The following is an 18,172-nucleotide window of genomic DNA, read 5'->3' on the forward strand; positions in this document are numbered from 1 at the left end:
AGAACACATGTCTATTAGTCTGCATCGGATCGTATGCGGAATATTAGGTACTGTTTTATTACACCACCGCGTGCTTTGTTACCGTCTAGTACAGTGATCACCAAAACGTTAATATTTTGAGTATTGCGTCATAGCTATCACAAAACTTCATAATATTAAAAACAGCAGAATGTTGTGATGTCACCTCCATAGCTCCATCTAAAAGAAAAAATATTATCGAAATATTCATCGCCTTTTCGCGTTGACTGTACCTAAACGTCTGACGATGATGTAGTGGCGCTATCAAGCTCTTGTCTGTGTGATGTCTGCCTCAGAATGACGTGCCGCGATGCCAGAGTGACGTCACATACTGTATACATAGGTACTGGGATTTGAAACTTTGAAGATGATCGATTCTGACACAACACGTATTCCGTATATCCACAATCTTACCTCGAGTAGTAGTAGTTCTAATATATCACGCAAAGAGCAAAAACCTTAACTTGGAATAAATCTATAGAAAAATTTGGTTGTATTTGTTACTAATATTATTTGAACGTCAATAAGGGTTTATGTTGATGACGCCAATTTCAATAGAGAAAAAAAACACAGTAGGTATACTAATCGTTAAACTAGATATATAAAAAGGAACAAAATATAATTTATAAATATTACGTGGTTAATTACATAATATGACATAATATAAGAGAGTTCAAGAGTTATTAATGAAAGTCCTTGCAATAGAGAGCAGTACAGTGACGTCAGATCAAGTAAAATACAACAAGTAACTTACGAGCAAGGGTTGGTAAGAGTCATAAAACTTTCAAGACAATAAACTTGCTTGAAGAAGTAAAGTTAGGATAGTTGATCTCGATGTGTCGCGGCCCCACGTTTGTTTTAATGGCAAAGTTGTGATTTATCGCCGCCCTGGCCACCCAGGTCACAAGCCCAAGAGCCCACAAGCCCGGATCAAGACACGGCAGTTCGTTCGAAGCTTTTAATCAAATTAAGTATTCACGTAAGCAACTTCGGCGTTATTATGAAGTAGGTAATAATTTGAAACTTCATTATTAAAGTTCTATAAAGGGTGTTTAAGAAAGTTTGCGCTGCGTTGCGAAGATTGGCTTTACTTCAAATAAAAAGTTTCGTTTCTAAATGACCGTCTGTCTGCTGATGAAGTTGTTTATAAACAAACGTAACTTTATATTGGGTGCTGTGACATTATATGCTTTTTACATACATATCAGATTAAAAAAAAAACACATTTCAAGAAATGAATTGCGTCCCATTAAGCTAAGTTACTGGGTTAAGGTTCTGGTTTTAAATGTACCTGCGGACCACTTCAAATTTGGACCTGTATAAAAAAAGACAATATGTCCAAACATAATAAAGTAACACATAAAGATGTAACAGAGTAAGGTCGACATTATCAAAATGAATGTCCCGACTTAAGTAATTCAAAATGACATCAATACAGCTAATGTAAGAGAATAAATCTCCACGATTGTCCACACGACCAAACAAATCGAGTACACGGTACGTAGAGAACGATGCAAGGTTAAACAAAAATAAACTGGCCAAGTACGAGCCGGACTCGTGTCACTCAGGGTTCCATGGAAATGAACTTAAAAATAATGCTAAAAAGTTGATAGTAGGTTTCTCAAATTTGTGATTTGTTATATGATCAATTTGCCATAGAAATTCTGAACGTCTGTGAAAACTTTAACTATCCACCTATCGCGGTCTTTGACATACAGCACAGTGGCAAATGAATACCCAGACTAAACCTTAGGCTTACCGTCCACATAAACCGCACTTTGCTATCAGACCTAAGTAATAGGGTTACTTTTTTACCCATTGGGTACGGATCCCCAAAAACAAGAACCACCTGAGGGCCTGCAGGGGACGTGGGGTGTGTTTATTCGGTGCTTACCCACGTTTCTCCATTAATCACTGTAGGGCTCAGTTTTTCGGGACTATAGCTCCCGTAGGACACGACTTGCAGTCGACGTCCCCTGACGGACTGCCCAAAAAAACTTGGAGAATACCAACCTCCGCCGGGATATGAATTAACGTGTTTTTCGCTCAGGATTTCTGCTTTTCCCCTTTATTTCGATCCTGTAAACATTGTGTGAAGCTTTTGCATTGGTTTTTCTTGGAACATAATTGAGTTTTGTTTTAAATGCCTTTGATGTAAATGCATTTTCTTTTATTTTGTGGCGTTTACTCTTATTTTTGTACAAGTGGATTCTTTTGGTTTCCCTAATTCATTATATTAACGTTGATTTTTCATTATTCGTCTATTTCGCCAAAATAGATAGCTAGATTATTCTTTAATACACAAATGATTACAGGAGTCAAGAAATATTAATAAGTTTATTCCAGTACTATGGGTAGCTACAACAATAGGTACATAATGGACTTAAAATCTCCAGTTCTATACATACCTATGGGTAATTGCCTAACGGAAACAACTTGTAAAAGTAATCCGGATTATATAATTGTCTATTTAATAACTTCGTTTAGGTCCGGTCCTCGCCGGAAGCATCGCAACATTAACAAAACGTAACCCCTAAGTTCACCTCTTTTAAAAGAGACCACAATTAATTGCCAACCTTTTTGCGTACACCCCTGTGATATTGCAGTTTAAAATGATGCTATAATCTTACTGTAATCTGGTGGATATACTGTGATTTGCCGTGATTGTGCGACTTGGATGAACTTAATAGACATTCGTCTTTATGTTTTAAACAATTTATTAGTTAATCAAAGGAGTAGAATTTTCATTTAGTTGTTGAGGATACTCAAAGCTAGGCATATCAGTTTTTAAAAATCTGTTGGTGTCGGTTAGTGCGGTCATTAATTTGTTAGGTATTTAAAAAATATCTTTAGCCTGTTTGTAGAGAACCCTTAGTCTTTTACCCTTATCAGACATATTTCTTTCTGCAGTCTAGCTTAAATATTTTCAGCAGTATTCCATTCTAGGATTTGATTGACTCCCACATCAATCATCTTTATTTCTTTGAAGATAGCAAGAAATTGTTCTTAAAATAGATTTATACTTTGAAAATAAAATCAGAATATTTTGTTTTGCTTGAAGATTTTTTGTACTTCTCTTCAATCTGGATTTAATGAGCCGTAAATCCAGTTGAATAGGTTATCTCTAACGCGGCGCGTGGTGTTATGAGTTCGATTTTTTTAAATGACAAACATCTCGTACGATCTAAAAATTTGGTATTTTACCTTTAGGTTTAGGTAAGGCAAATTTTTAAATAAAAAATACTGTGAGAATTCTCCTTCAGAAATTATGTAGGTATTAAATTGAACTATTTATTTCATTCATCAATGACATTGACTCCTGATATTGATGTGAAATTAACAAAGAAGTAGTCCGTCAGACTTTCACACTAACTCTGCCTTCTCAGCTTATCTCATTTCATATTCGATTGAAAACTAACTTCAGACAAAGCTCTTTCCACAGTTCTGAGTGACTTTTGGCTTTTGGACAAGTCGCTCTGTGAATTGTACATGACAATGGACACGACTCTTATCACAACGACCTAAGGTTGAATTTCGCTACTTACCTTTCTGTGAAACTGTAGTATATAGTTCTTTTAAAGGTATGAGAGAGACTGAAATAAAACTAGGTACATAATGTCGTCGCGCACTCATAAGAATTGTTCGTTACATTTTTGTCAAGATATTTATTCACTTGTTTTCGCAGTCAGCTATTTCTGCGAATCAAATTAAATTTAGATTGTTTGCTTAAACCATTTTAGTTGGGAATTCACTACTATTTTTGTTATGTTGGCTTATTTAGGCGTCCGTTCTATAAACGTGGTTATTTTTAATTATAATCGATGTTGTCAAAGACCCTTATAAGATAATTTCAACAAGCCTCTTCAGTTTCGGTTTCATTAAAATTAAAGACGCAACTTATATTGGCAAAATTATAAGGAAAGCCACGTGGCAGAGCGAAAACCGAATGCCCGACCCGCCATGAGTCCTATAAAGTACTTAGTATATAAATATCTCAAAGCGCTGTGAGAGTAGTAAGATCATGCAAATTATATACGAGTAGCTATCACAAGATGCCAATACAATTTATCTTTCAAGTAATCCCCTAAATTGCTGAGCACACAAGAAACTCCATTTGTGTATACAAAGTTCGCTAACCTAATTCAGGAGCAATGACCAACCCGACACTCCTCTCCTATTCATTTTTCTGTTCTACAATTCAAGTAGCCATTATTTCGACCGTTACTCAGCTCCTTGAAAGGCACTCACAACAATACCTGTACAGAAAAGTTCTATTCCCTTAAACTCCCCTTCGAAAATTCCCTTTAGAAAATAATTAACATGATTGAATGAACGTTCTTAGCCGAGAATACCACAAAGGGCGTAAAAGGTCCAGTGAATCGTTACTGTAATTGAAAAAAGATTGAAGTGAGGGGAAGTGGACATTGTTCGTTTTACAACTAATACTGTAGGGATGTTTACAGTTCAATAGCCCCAGCCAATGTTGGGATGCTGCGAATAAATATTCTGGATGGGCGATGTATATGAGTCTGAGCGGTTGGTTGTAACTGATTCTAGTTTGTAATTTTGTTTCTATGTATTTTTTGTGGATGGAAATCCATGCTTAATTCATGCCGCAATCACCCTTTTATTTATTAGAAAATAACACGAATCTCCAGAGACAATTTAAGTTAATTAAAATGATTTTTATAAAGTTATTTATAATTAGTTGCGTAAAATAAAAGCAATCTTGAATACTGTCGAAAATCAATGATCTGTTCAGCGAAAGCCAAATGTGTTATTTTGATATTATTATTGACAGCGCGGCGGTCTCATGTCCAAAGATAAAGTTAAGTTTTTTTTTGTTGTTATCATAAATATGTTATGTAGTCTCTTAAACAACGCAAGTAAATACATTATTTAATGACATTAAACAACAGAAAAAGAAGAATAGAAATGCATAAACAAAACGTTATAGTTCGACGCAAGTAAAAAGAGCTCCCGTTTTGGGATGTTCGCGACTAATGACTAGATTAGGAATCACTACTGTAATTCCATGGTGTACAATAAAGAATATTCTAATCTAATCTAATGACCAATAATGAAAACGAAATGACAACTGGTGAACCAGTAACATCAAAACAAAAACTTACACCACCAGCGACATCGGATCTAGACTATTCTACCACCTCCTTCCACGAATCACGTCCATATTTTGCGTTTTACGCAGTTAGGTGTCCCAGAGTTCTTTATAAATGAGTCGACTTATGATCTCCTACATTTGGTCCTACTTTACTGTCACAGTAATTGGTTATGTATCCGTTGGGAAATAGTTTCAATTGGGGGTCAAAATGTATGAAACACGCGTCTTTAAGTTTGACATCTTCGTGTCATGGGCCATCGAACGAATGGTTTTTACTTTTTTTTATGTAACAGGCATCTAGTCCCTGGAGTGTTGGTTTACGATGTTATAGCTTTTGAGTTATGTTAGTATGTATTCTGTACGTTACGGATATAATTTACGTTGTAATTTTTCAAGTGATTTTTAAGGAAATACACAATGAATATCACTAAAAAATAATTAAAAAAAATAAATAAACGATTATTAAATAAAATTTTATCCTATTAAATTATATTAACCAAAAAAATATTTTTCGGAAAATCGACTGTTTATGTCTTGATTAATAAATAAATTACACATAATCTCAATTTTCAACAACCCTTATAATGTACAATTATAAATACCGATTGTTCAATTACAGGGGCTACCAAGACCGCGTGGTAAGTATAAGAAATGAGAACAGAGATAACGATATTTACCATACAAACATTAAAAAGAGACAAAATATCGCACGGCCCTTGTCATTACGGCGATTAAAAGAACTACCTGAATGAAGACACATTATAATAGCTTGGTTTACTCCTTAAATAGGGTTAAGATAACATTTATTTCATGTTAAATATTGAAATATTTTCCCATATATATTTTATTTTATTTTAAATAAGTAAAATATACGTTTAATATTATGTTTACTAAATCGTACCTTAATAGAATTTTCTTTCTAAGACTTAAGAAGGAACCCAGTACACAAAAAGTTTCAAGAATTGTTATATTTCTACATCACCGTCTTATTGATTTATGGCAAAAATATGATTCCGTTTCTTATTTTCATTCCAAAAAGTCACGACGAGATTGCCCAACTTTACTCTTAAAATGCGACCAAACTCCGCGACATGAAAAACCTTTTATTTATTAACAGAGTTCATCATTCGGTACAGTTGATGCAAAAAGAATAAAAACGAATAACAAGCAGTTTCAACACGATCGCAAAAAAAGGATCTATTTGAAAAAAAAAGAAACGAAATAAAACGGTAAAGCGGGCAACATTTCATAATTAATTGTTTAATTTATTTAAACATTAGCAATTCGCTTTCTAATTTCGAATTTTCGATTCCGGAACGAATAATAGAGTGGAGCGTATTCCAATCCGTGAGCGCTCTCATCTCAGCTCCCGAACCCGAGCAAATGTCGTCATCAACATTTACTCCGACCCCTCCCGGCCGCTGCCAACCTCTGGGCATGCGCTCATAATACCGTAGGGTAATCAAATTGTGATAATATGCCACTGCACTTAAATCTTACGCGGTGTAAACAATTCTTGGACGGTTTTGACTTATTGTCAACATAGCATTGTTTATTTGAATGCAAAATATGTTACATTTTTAAATTAATTTATTGTTTGAATAAACATGTTTTTATAGCTATTTTACCTATAAACATAACTTAATCAAGTTTAAAAAAATATATTATTGTAATTTTGTTTTGTTATTTACCCTATCCGCAAGTCAAGCTTCGCAACAAAAATATCTAACAAAATATTTTGCCGCCAGACCGAGTGTTTAGGGCGCATGCGTCATAACAAAACGACCCGCAGTAAAACGACGGGTCACGTGACTCGACGCGGCATTCGCTCGACGCTCTTCGGCAGTTGTCGGCGAATCTGCCCGTTGAGCGGGTGTGTCCACGCGCGTCGGAACGAAACTATCACATAAATGTCAAATGAAACAATTTCGAAATAACACAGTGACATGTGCTTGATTATAACCTAAACATTAATTGTAACATTCGTTTATCAGTGCCCGGTAGTGTAAATCTATGTATTAGTCGTTTTTAATCTCTGATTTTGAGTAGCGAAATTTATTACCCCGGCTCTATTCGTGATTGTGTTTTCGCTAGCTACTAAACATTTCTGGCGGCTCGGTTTTGCTTTAACATAGATGACTGTACTTATTGGAAACTGTTTTCTAGTGTCTCGTGTTTATTAGAATAATAATATTGTTTGCCGATGTGATTATACATGATGGACCGCGTGAGTGGCGTGTGTAGGTTTGGAGGAGTGATGTCGGCAGTAAGAACTAGAACAGGTCGTAGCAAGCGTCGCCTGACGGGTCAGAATCAGATGCCGGAGGACCTGCCAGAGCCGCCGCGCCGAGGTCTAGGCGCTATTCTGGTTCTCGCCTGCATTCTCGTTTACCACAATTGTTTGTACTGCGGTTTCGTCTTCGATGACATAAGTGCCATAAAAGAAAACAGAGACTTGAGACCACAGACTCCAATTTCAAATATATTCCTCAACGATTTTTGGGGAACTCCTATACATAAGGTAAGGAATACTGTCGTCGAAAATGTTATTATTATTTTACTTAACGTTTTGTGATTTATAAAGTTACATTCTTTCTATGTGCGTTGTTTTTATTTTGTCATCATGTCATGTGCTGAATAAAAAAATACCAAACGTTAAATTTTCAAGTAAATAATTATTAGCTTTCAACTTCACATCGTATTTTGACAAGTCTTAGTGTGAATGACTCTATTTACCGTAATGATTTGCAACTGGCAGATAAGAGATACAGGTTGAAAAAAATACCATTTATCAAGACATGAACTTGCACTTTGCCTAACAAGAAATGGTAATTCGATGCAAATTTTGAGATTAAAATGATAATTTATTCATCAAATCAAAATGTATTTCATGCTAAACCAAAATAAAAAAAAAACGTTTTCTTAATGCAATTTATGATACCTGTTTTTTTGCTGACGGACGCTTTATAGAATCTTAATATTTCAAAACCAGAACAATCTCTTCATTTCAAATAAAAGAAAAAAATATTCTGTATCTGATATAGCTGAGTGCATATTTTAAACACATCCGAAACATAATATTTAAATTCCCATGACTACGAGTATGAGAAAAAAAAACAGTTATTAATTATGCCAAAATATTGATTAAATCTAAAACCAACACGCCGGTTGAAGGTATAATAATGAAGCACACTCCATTTCTACGTGCCCGATCGGGACACAATCTGAATGCACAAACACGAACCAAATATTCCAATGAAGTCTGAATGATGTCGTTATTTTGTTTCGTTCTTGTTGTCATTTATCACGGCAAATGTATTTGCACGAACATGCAAATATAATTGGTGACCCGAAACACTGCGACACATTACTTCTGTACGAGTGTGATAAATCAACCATTTACGCGCAGGTAACCGGGAAATTTATGGATGTAATCATCATGAATGTTTCAACCTTGTGCATAATGCCCTATCGCCAATTTACTATCTAGTATACCGCTTTAACGTAAAATGACGCTGTATATTTCAAATCGAATTTCACTATTCGCTTCTGCATTTCTAAAATGGATTTTTGTATTTCTGTAATATTTTAGAACTATGCTAGAATGAAAATAATATCGATACTGGTCAGAGCTATTTTGCAAATACGAAATTCCCAGTAAGGAATTTGTATGAAGAAGATTGCTAATATTTTCTCAACCCAAAAGTCTAATGAACCGTGGCAGCTTTCTTTTCATTGAAAATATTACAACAGACGTTTCCAAACTTTGGATGATCGAAAGTTGAATAGATCCTTCACAAACAAATTTATTTTTGAAAACCTCTTAATGCCTATAGGAGAACAATGTAAACGTGCTGCGGCGGGGGTATTGTAAACGGAAAGTGTAATCAAAGTAATCGCTCCTCCTTCCGTTTGAATATGTTCTGCGTAAGGCGTTGAATGGACTGTCAAGGGAGTGGGTGGAGTACACAAATGACTCTGCGAGACTTTTTCACGACGTGCGTGATTTGTAAATAAAAACAAAATCGAACAATAGTGCTCCATTTGAGTGTGCCAAGATGTTGGATAGGAATACAAATATTTATGTTGTGATATAGAGTCAATACGAAGATGAAATTTTTGCACCGAAATATTATTTCAGTCTAAGTCAAATACTGAGCTAAAAAATATTTATAAATGTGCTTTTTAAACGCTTACCTTCGCGAACGAACATTTATGAATTAAGCAGAAATTTCCTCCTTAATTATTCTTATGGACAGTTTGAGGAAGATCTTGCTATAAAAAGTATTTTTGCCACTCTATTCCTTTTCCTTTTATCGATTTGATTTTTATTTGTACTCGGGATCCGGTTTATTTAATGAAGTGAATGGAACAGGATCGTGATGACACTTCCAAGGGCAGGATTAAAAGTGAATAACATCTACATAAAATTGCCTTGTGATGTTAATTTTTAAGTCTCAAACAAAAACGAATAAAGTTAAACGAACAGCGACTGTTTCGGTATTCTCGAGACATTGAGAGAAAAAATGTGTCATGTATTATGCAGGTACATGAGTCGTGTGATTTTACTGCCCCAATGTTTTACAGCTTTAAATATTTATCCAACCAAGTCCCAAATAAAATTGAGTAGCTTGATACAAAAAGATTCCTTCGTATAAGACTATTTCTTTTACAAGTTTTCATTTAGAATTCCAGTCAGAGAGATGTAGTTTGATTAAATCGCTTTACTACAACTTGCAGTGCGGATAAAGTAATTGAATGTCAAATAAAAGGTCACTGGAAGATATATGGCTGGCTCCTGAAATAAGAGATAAAACAAGTCAACTAAAAGTCGATCGCCTTACGAAGCCTTAGAGCGTAATTGCGACTTGTGAGAGGTAGAGAAAGGTAGAGAAAATTGCGGAAAAAAGACATCGCCTTGGCCTTTAACATAAAGTACCTTTTAAACACTAATGTTTCAGCTTGAAATAATTAAATACGACCGTAGTAATTGTTCATAGTGTAATTATTATGAATGAAAGTAGAGAAATATAATTCGAAATATGAATCAGCCTTTCTAGATAAATATTCTTCTGATATCAGTTTAGAATATAAAAATGTTTAAAACGATTTTAATTATACAAGCGATATTCCAAATCGTCTTAAGATTGAAACATTAGGCTTTAGTTTACGTTTTCTCATTTAACTACTATTTTTATAGGTGTCATTTATAATACAAAAACATAGCGTTAATTGATTTTTTCTCGTTTCCGAAAACTGACCTATTATATTATAAGTAAGAAAAGAATTGTCGTTTTCCTCAATTCTCAGTATTCCTGAATTATTCTTATAGTTTCGCTGCTCGAATGCTTTTGGAATTATTTTTTTTGTAGAACCTCTTTTATATGATAACATTAAGAACTATGCACCTCTTTCTACCTCCGATAGTAAAACTGTCGTAGTTATTAAAAGAGAGACCACTCTACACAATTTACCCTAAAATGTAATGCAATGCAATGTCCCTTGTACAGTTATTTTTATTACAAATTCAATCAGGAGTTTTATAAAAAGTCAATTGTAATTCAACGTGACGACGTGACATCTATCAAATTATTCTATAAGCTGGTACAATCGGGCAACACAATGGCCGGGGTATTAGTAAGCATTTAAATAAGAGATTACCGCCATTTTACACGTCAGCTTAGCGAAATCCTGAGTAACGTTATTCCCAAAATGCAAATAAGCTATCAAAAGCACGTGTATATATTGTATTGATAAAAAAGAGGTGTAAATGTATTGAGTAGTTTCGTTCTTTATTCAGGATTTATCTATCAGGAATATGTGAATATGTCTATGAAAGAATTAACAAAAGTTTAAACTGAGCGAAACAGCATGTACATAAGTAATAATGGCCGCTACTATAGGACGTTTAACAAAGTCATCCAGACCCTTAAAAGGTTCTTGAAATAATGGCTCATAAGTATTCTCCTAAATGAGTACTGTGGAAATTCTCACAGTTACCGAATTAGTATTAAGTATAGGTATTCGGCGCGTATCTTTAGCAAAATGGTCGGCGGCGTTAGCGCGTTTGCCGGCCACATCCATCACTGTCAGAGGAACAAGTTTTTCCTCTGGTTTCGTCGAAGCGTCCGCTCGATGTTTTTGTTTACAAACTTTCAGCCTGTATCACTTTAAATATTAACTTTCTTAAGATTTGATTAATACCACCAAGTTTCAGATAACTAGTGAACAAGAAATAAAATGAATAATAATGATCTTTGTTCTTGTTATAATAATGACTGTGCTGTTTTTCTTTTTTTGGTGATATAACGATGTAAGATTTTGTAGTCCAGTAATATTCTTCTTATGCAGACAAATAACAATACTTCTGGAGCAATTTACATTAACATTGTTTTCGAACTAAAACCGCAATCATATGAATTCACAAAGTATTTTAAATCGATAACTAGAACATAATTATGTCGTAATAATAGAACGTATTAATTAATTATTAAGCTTAGTTATAATTTTTACCTACTCATACTCACTCACTGTCAAACTGTGCATTTTGTGGGCAATGCATAAGATTATAGGATTCTCGTAAAAAGTACTCAGTATTCAAATAAATATATGAATGATTGAAGTAATAAAATTTGACGGTAATACCACATTGCCAACGACAGTCCAAAAGTCTTCTACCTTTTTGAAGGCTATAATAATCGAAGCTTCAAACACGGTAGCCTATCGGAAAGTAATGTGGAACACGTATAATTGTTTGATCGAACACCTGGTGAACAAACTTTGGTTCCGATGTTGACAAGGGTAACAATCGAGAATAAATTATTCACCAGAACAGAATAACATTTTATATTGCTTATGCATGGAATATCAGGGATCGAGCCGTTCAGTGCGAGCGCTTTGTCACTCGATTATTTTATTCCACGCCCGCCAATGCCGATTTATGAGAGGTTCGCGTTCGATGATCCCCAGTTTTTCGCTATGCGATTTTCATGTTCATACCTGTCAGTCGTTTGTTAATTACAAGCTAAAGGGAATTTTCACGTGTTTTTATTCACAATACGACGGAGGAACGGCCTTGGACGATTTTTTTAAATAACAAGGCGAGTTGCTTCCCGAGTTAATCTTTTAAGCTCCTCTTCCTGTTGTGAGATAAATGTGTTTTTCTACGTGATGTTTTTTTGTCAAGGCTGCATCTAATTCATTTTACAACAACAAATGTTTGATCTTATGAAATACAAGAAGAGGACATTAAAGTTACATTATATCAATGTCACATTCTCGTCACAAAATTACTTGATAACTTTCTTACAACTCCTAACGACTTTTCGCAAAGCAGTTCTCGAGAACACTAACAAGTTTGTTTGCCTCTGAAATAAAGGGTAAGTTCATAATTCCTCTCGAAAACAATACTGTAACTATTAGGTTGGCAGTACACAACTACACACTCAAAACGGCGCGTGTTTGTCCCTATTTCTGTCATAAAAGTTTCAGTCCCGGCACTTATATGGGCGTAACCGTATAACATAGGTAGCTATTATTTAGGGAGCGAGTACTGAATTACAACTTGGTTATAAGCACTACAGTTAAATAATACAACAGGTAAATATGTACAAAGAGTTTTGGGCTCGCGTGACCGGACATTGACGTGAACTTCTAATTTCTACGACCTTTTCAAGAAATTCATTTGTATGTAAGGCACTCGAGTAATTTATGAGATCGCGTGGTCTTGCTTACACGAAGCGTTAAGCCTGTTTAATTTTAAATTAACATTTTGTTACGTGCGGCCAGCTAATGTTATCACTTTAAATTTCTGCATTTTTAGGTCCGTTTTGTTTGCTTTACAACAATAAGTTATCATGCGACAAGATACTAGAGTCTTTTTAAGCAGCGCATTAAATTGAAGTTTCTAAAACATCAACATGGATTAATAGTTTACTGTTACAGTTAACTTACTTGAGTACTAGACTTAATAATATTATCAACCTTTTTTGCTTGAATAAAAATAGTAGAGCAGCAACAAAATGAACAGGTTTTAATTCTTTTTGTGGTTTCCGACCAGTGTTAAAGTGATTTGGGACATCTTACACGGAATATCGCATGTTGCGTATGTGTTATAAATATTAAATGCAATAATGGACTTCAGACTCAGTAACTTTGATAAAGGATAGGAGAATGTAGGTAGCAAAGATGTCGAGACGCCACTGGTTGGGTATTCGATTAAAATATCAAAATTGATTGACTATGTCATATAGATATAGATAGTTTTTTTGCAGTACACTTTTACTGATAACTTATGTTATTAAATCCTACTTCTATCTTTGTTCGTTATATATTTGTATTTTTTATTGATTTAATAAATAAGCACCTATAGCAATCTACTTTAATCATATTAACATCTATACTATTCAGATATAGTCAAATACTCTTCGAAGGGTCTTAATGGTTTTGTCAAGATTTTTTGGCATTCTTCAGTTGCCTGTATTAAAAGCTTGGTATCAGCATTAATCAGCTTACACAATGTAATGAATTTGCGAATAATTGAAAAAAAAACCCGAAGACCTTCATAAAAAATTAAGTACTTAACATATGAAAAATTAAATTAAAACACACCATCACACGACAGGGTAATAACGGATTATTGAAATATTTCAATAACGATGGCATCGTTCAACTGAGGCTATAAAATAATTTTATCCTTGTAAATATTTGGCTGTACATTTAAAATGCTCGCCAGTTTAACTGAGACCCCGAATGTGACCACAATTTATGTAGCTTAACAAGACTATCTACCAATTTAAGCTGGACGCCCCTCGTAGCGATTTACGTATGCTTGTGTTTATTTTTCGTTCGTTGGATAATTTGTATTGAGCTTGGCTCATGTTTAACTTTGGAGAGGTCAATGGAAAGCAGTAGACTGTAAGTCAGATATTTATTTTAAGATATACTTTTTCCACGCTCTACACTTTTTTAGGTTTTACGTACTTGAAGAGTGAAATAGGTAACTTATTATTGAGGGAATATGCTGTGTGCCTGTTCGTTTTTTTACCATAGTACTCTTCATGAAATGTGATATTTGATATCTAAACACAAAATAATAAAGTCGAGCTTTGGAAACAATGACTGATACGGTCATAAATTCGATAGGTTACCAATGTTCTTTGCTAATGGTATTTATTTAGCGCATTTGCACGGAACCTCAGTGTCAAGAGTCTGAGTTTCCAGGCTTAAAAAAAAAAATATTTGACAGCCCCTAGCTGCGTCATGTTATATTTTTATGAATGGAAAACTCTATGCACTGTCATGATTCCAGTGTGGAATCGAGACAGTGCTATCATGCATCTTGCTTTTATAATATCAACATTCCTGTTCCAAGAGCTTATAGTAGGGTTCAGAATTTTGCCAACAAGAACTGCATTGTCAACAGTTGACGAGGTCATCTGATATACCGAGACGACCCATTGTTTAACGGGCGGTACTATGTTGGACATTTTGCTATACTCTGTTTTGGCCAGAAAGTATTGTTTCAATTTATTGTAAACACCGATATTCGATATAGCAAGGATCTTTACCTACGTGTATCATTATTTCGTATGTTGTAAATTCGTAGAAAAATAATTAATTTGGTGACAGTTATCAATGCTTTATTAAATCATGTACATTGAACTTACAATACAAAGAACTTGTTTCGAAAATAATACGGAAATCATTCTCCTTGCTGATAATACAGCAATTTGTCGTGAAGTTCTGTATGTTGCATTTGTTTTACTGGTTGTACTCATAATTGTTATACATCATTGTAAAAGAGTCGTTTTACAATAAAATAAATATAATCTTAGTACTTTAAAGTATAAGTAACATATATCCTCGGACGTATATATGTAGTTTCCAGACGAAACAAACATTTAATTTCTGGTTCCTTGCTAGGATTTACTTCCACATTTGGCTCTGACAGCAAAGCGCTTAGTCTCGCCTCCGTCGAGTTTTCATGTCTACTAACTGTTACTCCTATTTACAAGGAAATAAAATTATTTGGTACCGAATCGTCGAAGTAAATATTAGCTTTATATTTGTTTGTAGTAACGATAATTCCATGTCTCTTTTCTTTTATTTTGTAGGTATATTTACTATACAGAACAATACATGAAAAAGGATTTGATTATTAACTAACAATTATTGTTATGCATGAACTATGTAAAAGGAAGAGCTTAATGCTAACTAAATTCATACATACGATGATGCAGAGATGACATAGGATAAATTATATTTTATCGTACCCTAAGTGGAGTTATTTGAGAGAGGCCTTTGCCCAGCAGTGTGACACTAGAGAAAAACAAATGTAGCCCAAAGTATTTAATACACTAACTAGCAAGGTACCTAACAAGCTGTCGTAATATCTTTTTAGGCATAATTATACAACGGAATTTAAGGCAACAGTCTTCTTTTCTATTTAAACAAGTCTTCAAAAAAAATAAAAACTGAACTTAGCGCGTAGGTACATGTACCTCTACTCTCAACCATTAAACTGCACGTAGAAAAGTGCAATACATTTTTCTAGAGCACTTTTTGTGTTGAAGACAAACGTGCACAGAGCAATGTCGTGCGGCATTGTACGTTAAAATAAATTACTTTTTGCTGACAAAAAATCAAACTATACATGTAGAATATGAGAGGGAATCGTGTCGGCTTTGGTTATGTGGTAAAAGCCAGTGACCTCGCAAAAAGTGTCGAGGTTGCGGTCATAGTTCGTATCCTAAGTCAAACTAAAACGTTACTGGCGTTTGTAGTAATGTACACAATGAATAAGTATACTCGTAGGAATACTCGGCAATAGACGTACCCGTGTACCAGTAGAAAACTAAACTTCAAATTGCGTTATTTTTTTTAGAAATATTTATTAAGTCTCTATTAAACTGACTCTACTGTATGAACTTTATGAAGAGGGTAACTAAAAACAAAATAATTCTCACGGCTTACGTATTATGTATTTGAAGCCATATTGTGGAGTCTAAACATTTTAATGTGTTGAAGCCGCGATATGTATACGTATATATTTGTATAGTACGATGAATTTGGCAACTTTTCAAGACCGGAAGCCGAACCGAACATAACTTAAGAAATACTAGGCTGAAGAAGACATCACCCTCGCAGCGTAAAGGTTACACTAACAGTTTCACGACGAGGTTTACTTTATAGGAGTTGAGAAATATTAGCAATAGATGATCTACATCTAAGTCATTTGACTAGCTCAGTGGCTTACTTTTCTTGTTTTTTAGGAGAAGGGTATATAAATCCGAAGCCCTGCTAAGGTTCCGCTTTCTGTCCGTCCGTCTGTTACTAGGCGTGAATCCATCCATACGATCCACGATTTTTTTTAAAAACGCTATTAACTTAATGTCACGAGTCCAACTCGCATATGATCGGTTTCTTGCTAGCGAGAATAAATGTCTCCAACGTCTTCTTTCTGGCTCCTATGTGCCGTAGGTTTACGATATGAAACCTTACTCTAAAGCAGACGATTTCGTTAGTTTACGATTAGAAATCTTCCTCTAAAGCTGACGATAAAAACCGTACTAGGAGTTTCTGAGTTGAACACTTCTTGGCTAATATTAGCACAGATTCGGAAATCAAAAATAAAGAGCGTGGATAAAAACAGAGGCAGACACAAACACAGCCTACATTTCAAATACATATTTATAAAGTTGTTTAAACTTCAGAGCCTTACTTATTCAGTACAAAAATCTCTGTCAGAATCATTTTCCGTTCACATTTGTACAGTTATTTATGGAACCTACTTCTATAGGTATAAAAGCTTTGACTTAGTTATCAACTTAGGCTGTCTGCCTTTGAAGTTTCTTGTAGCTTTATCGTTTTTATTCAGGCTCTAATGTTAAGCACTAAGCATCATAAAATCGTATCATACAATTATTTGATGCTTTGAGACTTTTAAGAAACACTGATTTATTTATCATCGTCATTCAACGCCAAAATCTCTCTTCAGTATAGTTGAGTACTTACTATCTGATTAAAAAGGAAAAATGCAAAATATTTTCATGAAAAAACAAAGGGAAATCACCCCAGCAATATTAAAAATGTCGGTGACAGCATCTCGCTTGAAGTGGCTTGTGGACAGGCGCCCTGCACTGACCATGTCAGCCGTTTTCATGACAACTCTTCACGCTCCATTAAAACCATGTACGGTACCCTCTTTTATTTATTACTTCAAAAATTTTCAGCACCAGTTCATCACCTAAACGTATGTAATTGCGCTGTAAAATTTAAAGCCGGTACTAAAAACAACCATTAAATATTTTTATGTCGCATTATGCAAAAAGGCTCTCACTTTCCCGGTTTTTTTCTATCTTCTCGCATATTTATTTTTACGCTTAGGGACTAATTTGTCATGCGACTGATATAAACAGCCTTAATATAAATATATGGACTACCCTCCAAAATGTATTTCATTGTACTTCGAAACTTCAAGTCATCTCTTACCAGCAAATTTTGTTTCCTTGTTTCCATTAAACGCAGGCATAGAATATCAGACTTTATTGCCTTTAGATAAAGATTATTATCGCATCTTAGTGATCTGATATAATCAACTGCGCGCATAAGGTAAGATAGTCCCCCAGACGAATTAGCAAACGCTCCTCGTGCCCCGTATATGCGTAAACAGCAATTTCGTCCAGTAATTTGTAGTATGCATTAGAGGCGTCTTATCTTAACCGGTATTCCGGGATGAACCGGGACTTGGGAGCCGGCTGTCTCCGGGACAAACAAACGGAACCATAAATCAACGTCAGCACACCAAGTTTATCGCGCCTTCGAGCCTTGCCCCAGGACGTGGACGCGGGATCCTTTAATGTGTTTGTTCTGCTGTGGAAAAAGTTCCCCTTCCAACTTCTATGCAGATAACAGCTGAACTTCGTTATTTAAAAGCTAATAAAGTTCGCTCTGGCTGGCTCTAGTGGCGCGTCTAATAACCTTATAACTAGAACTGTGTGTGATTAGAGGGTGAGTAAGACTTTAACTCAA

General features: G+C 34.8%; 1 protein-coding gene across 1 annotated transcript in view; it reads left to right on the forward strand.

The window, feature by feature from the left end:
• The first annotated feature begins 6,820 nt into the window (after positions 1 to 6,820).
• Positions 6,821 to 18,172, forward strand: part of LOC113508512 (transmembrane and TPR repeat-containing protein CG4050) — a 128,025-nt gene continuing 116,673 nt past the window's right edge. The window contains exon 1 of the mRNA XM_026891592.1: positions 6,821 to 7,661. Coding sequence (XP_026747393.1) covers positions 7,356 to 7,661 — 306 coding nt within the window. The 5' untranslated portion in view covers positions 6,821 to 7,355. The remainder of the gene's footprint in view (positions 7,662 to 18,172) is intronic.

Source organism: Trichoplusia ni, chromosome 2 (assembly GCF_003590095.1).
Source record: "Trichoplusia ni isolate ovarian cell line Hi5 chromosome 2, tn1, whole genome shotgun sequence".
NCBI classification, from domain to species: Eukaryota; Metazoa; Arthropoda; class Insecta; order Lepidoptera; family Noctuidae; genus Trichoplusia; species Trichoplusia ni.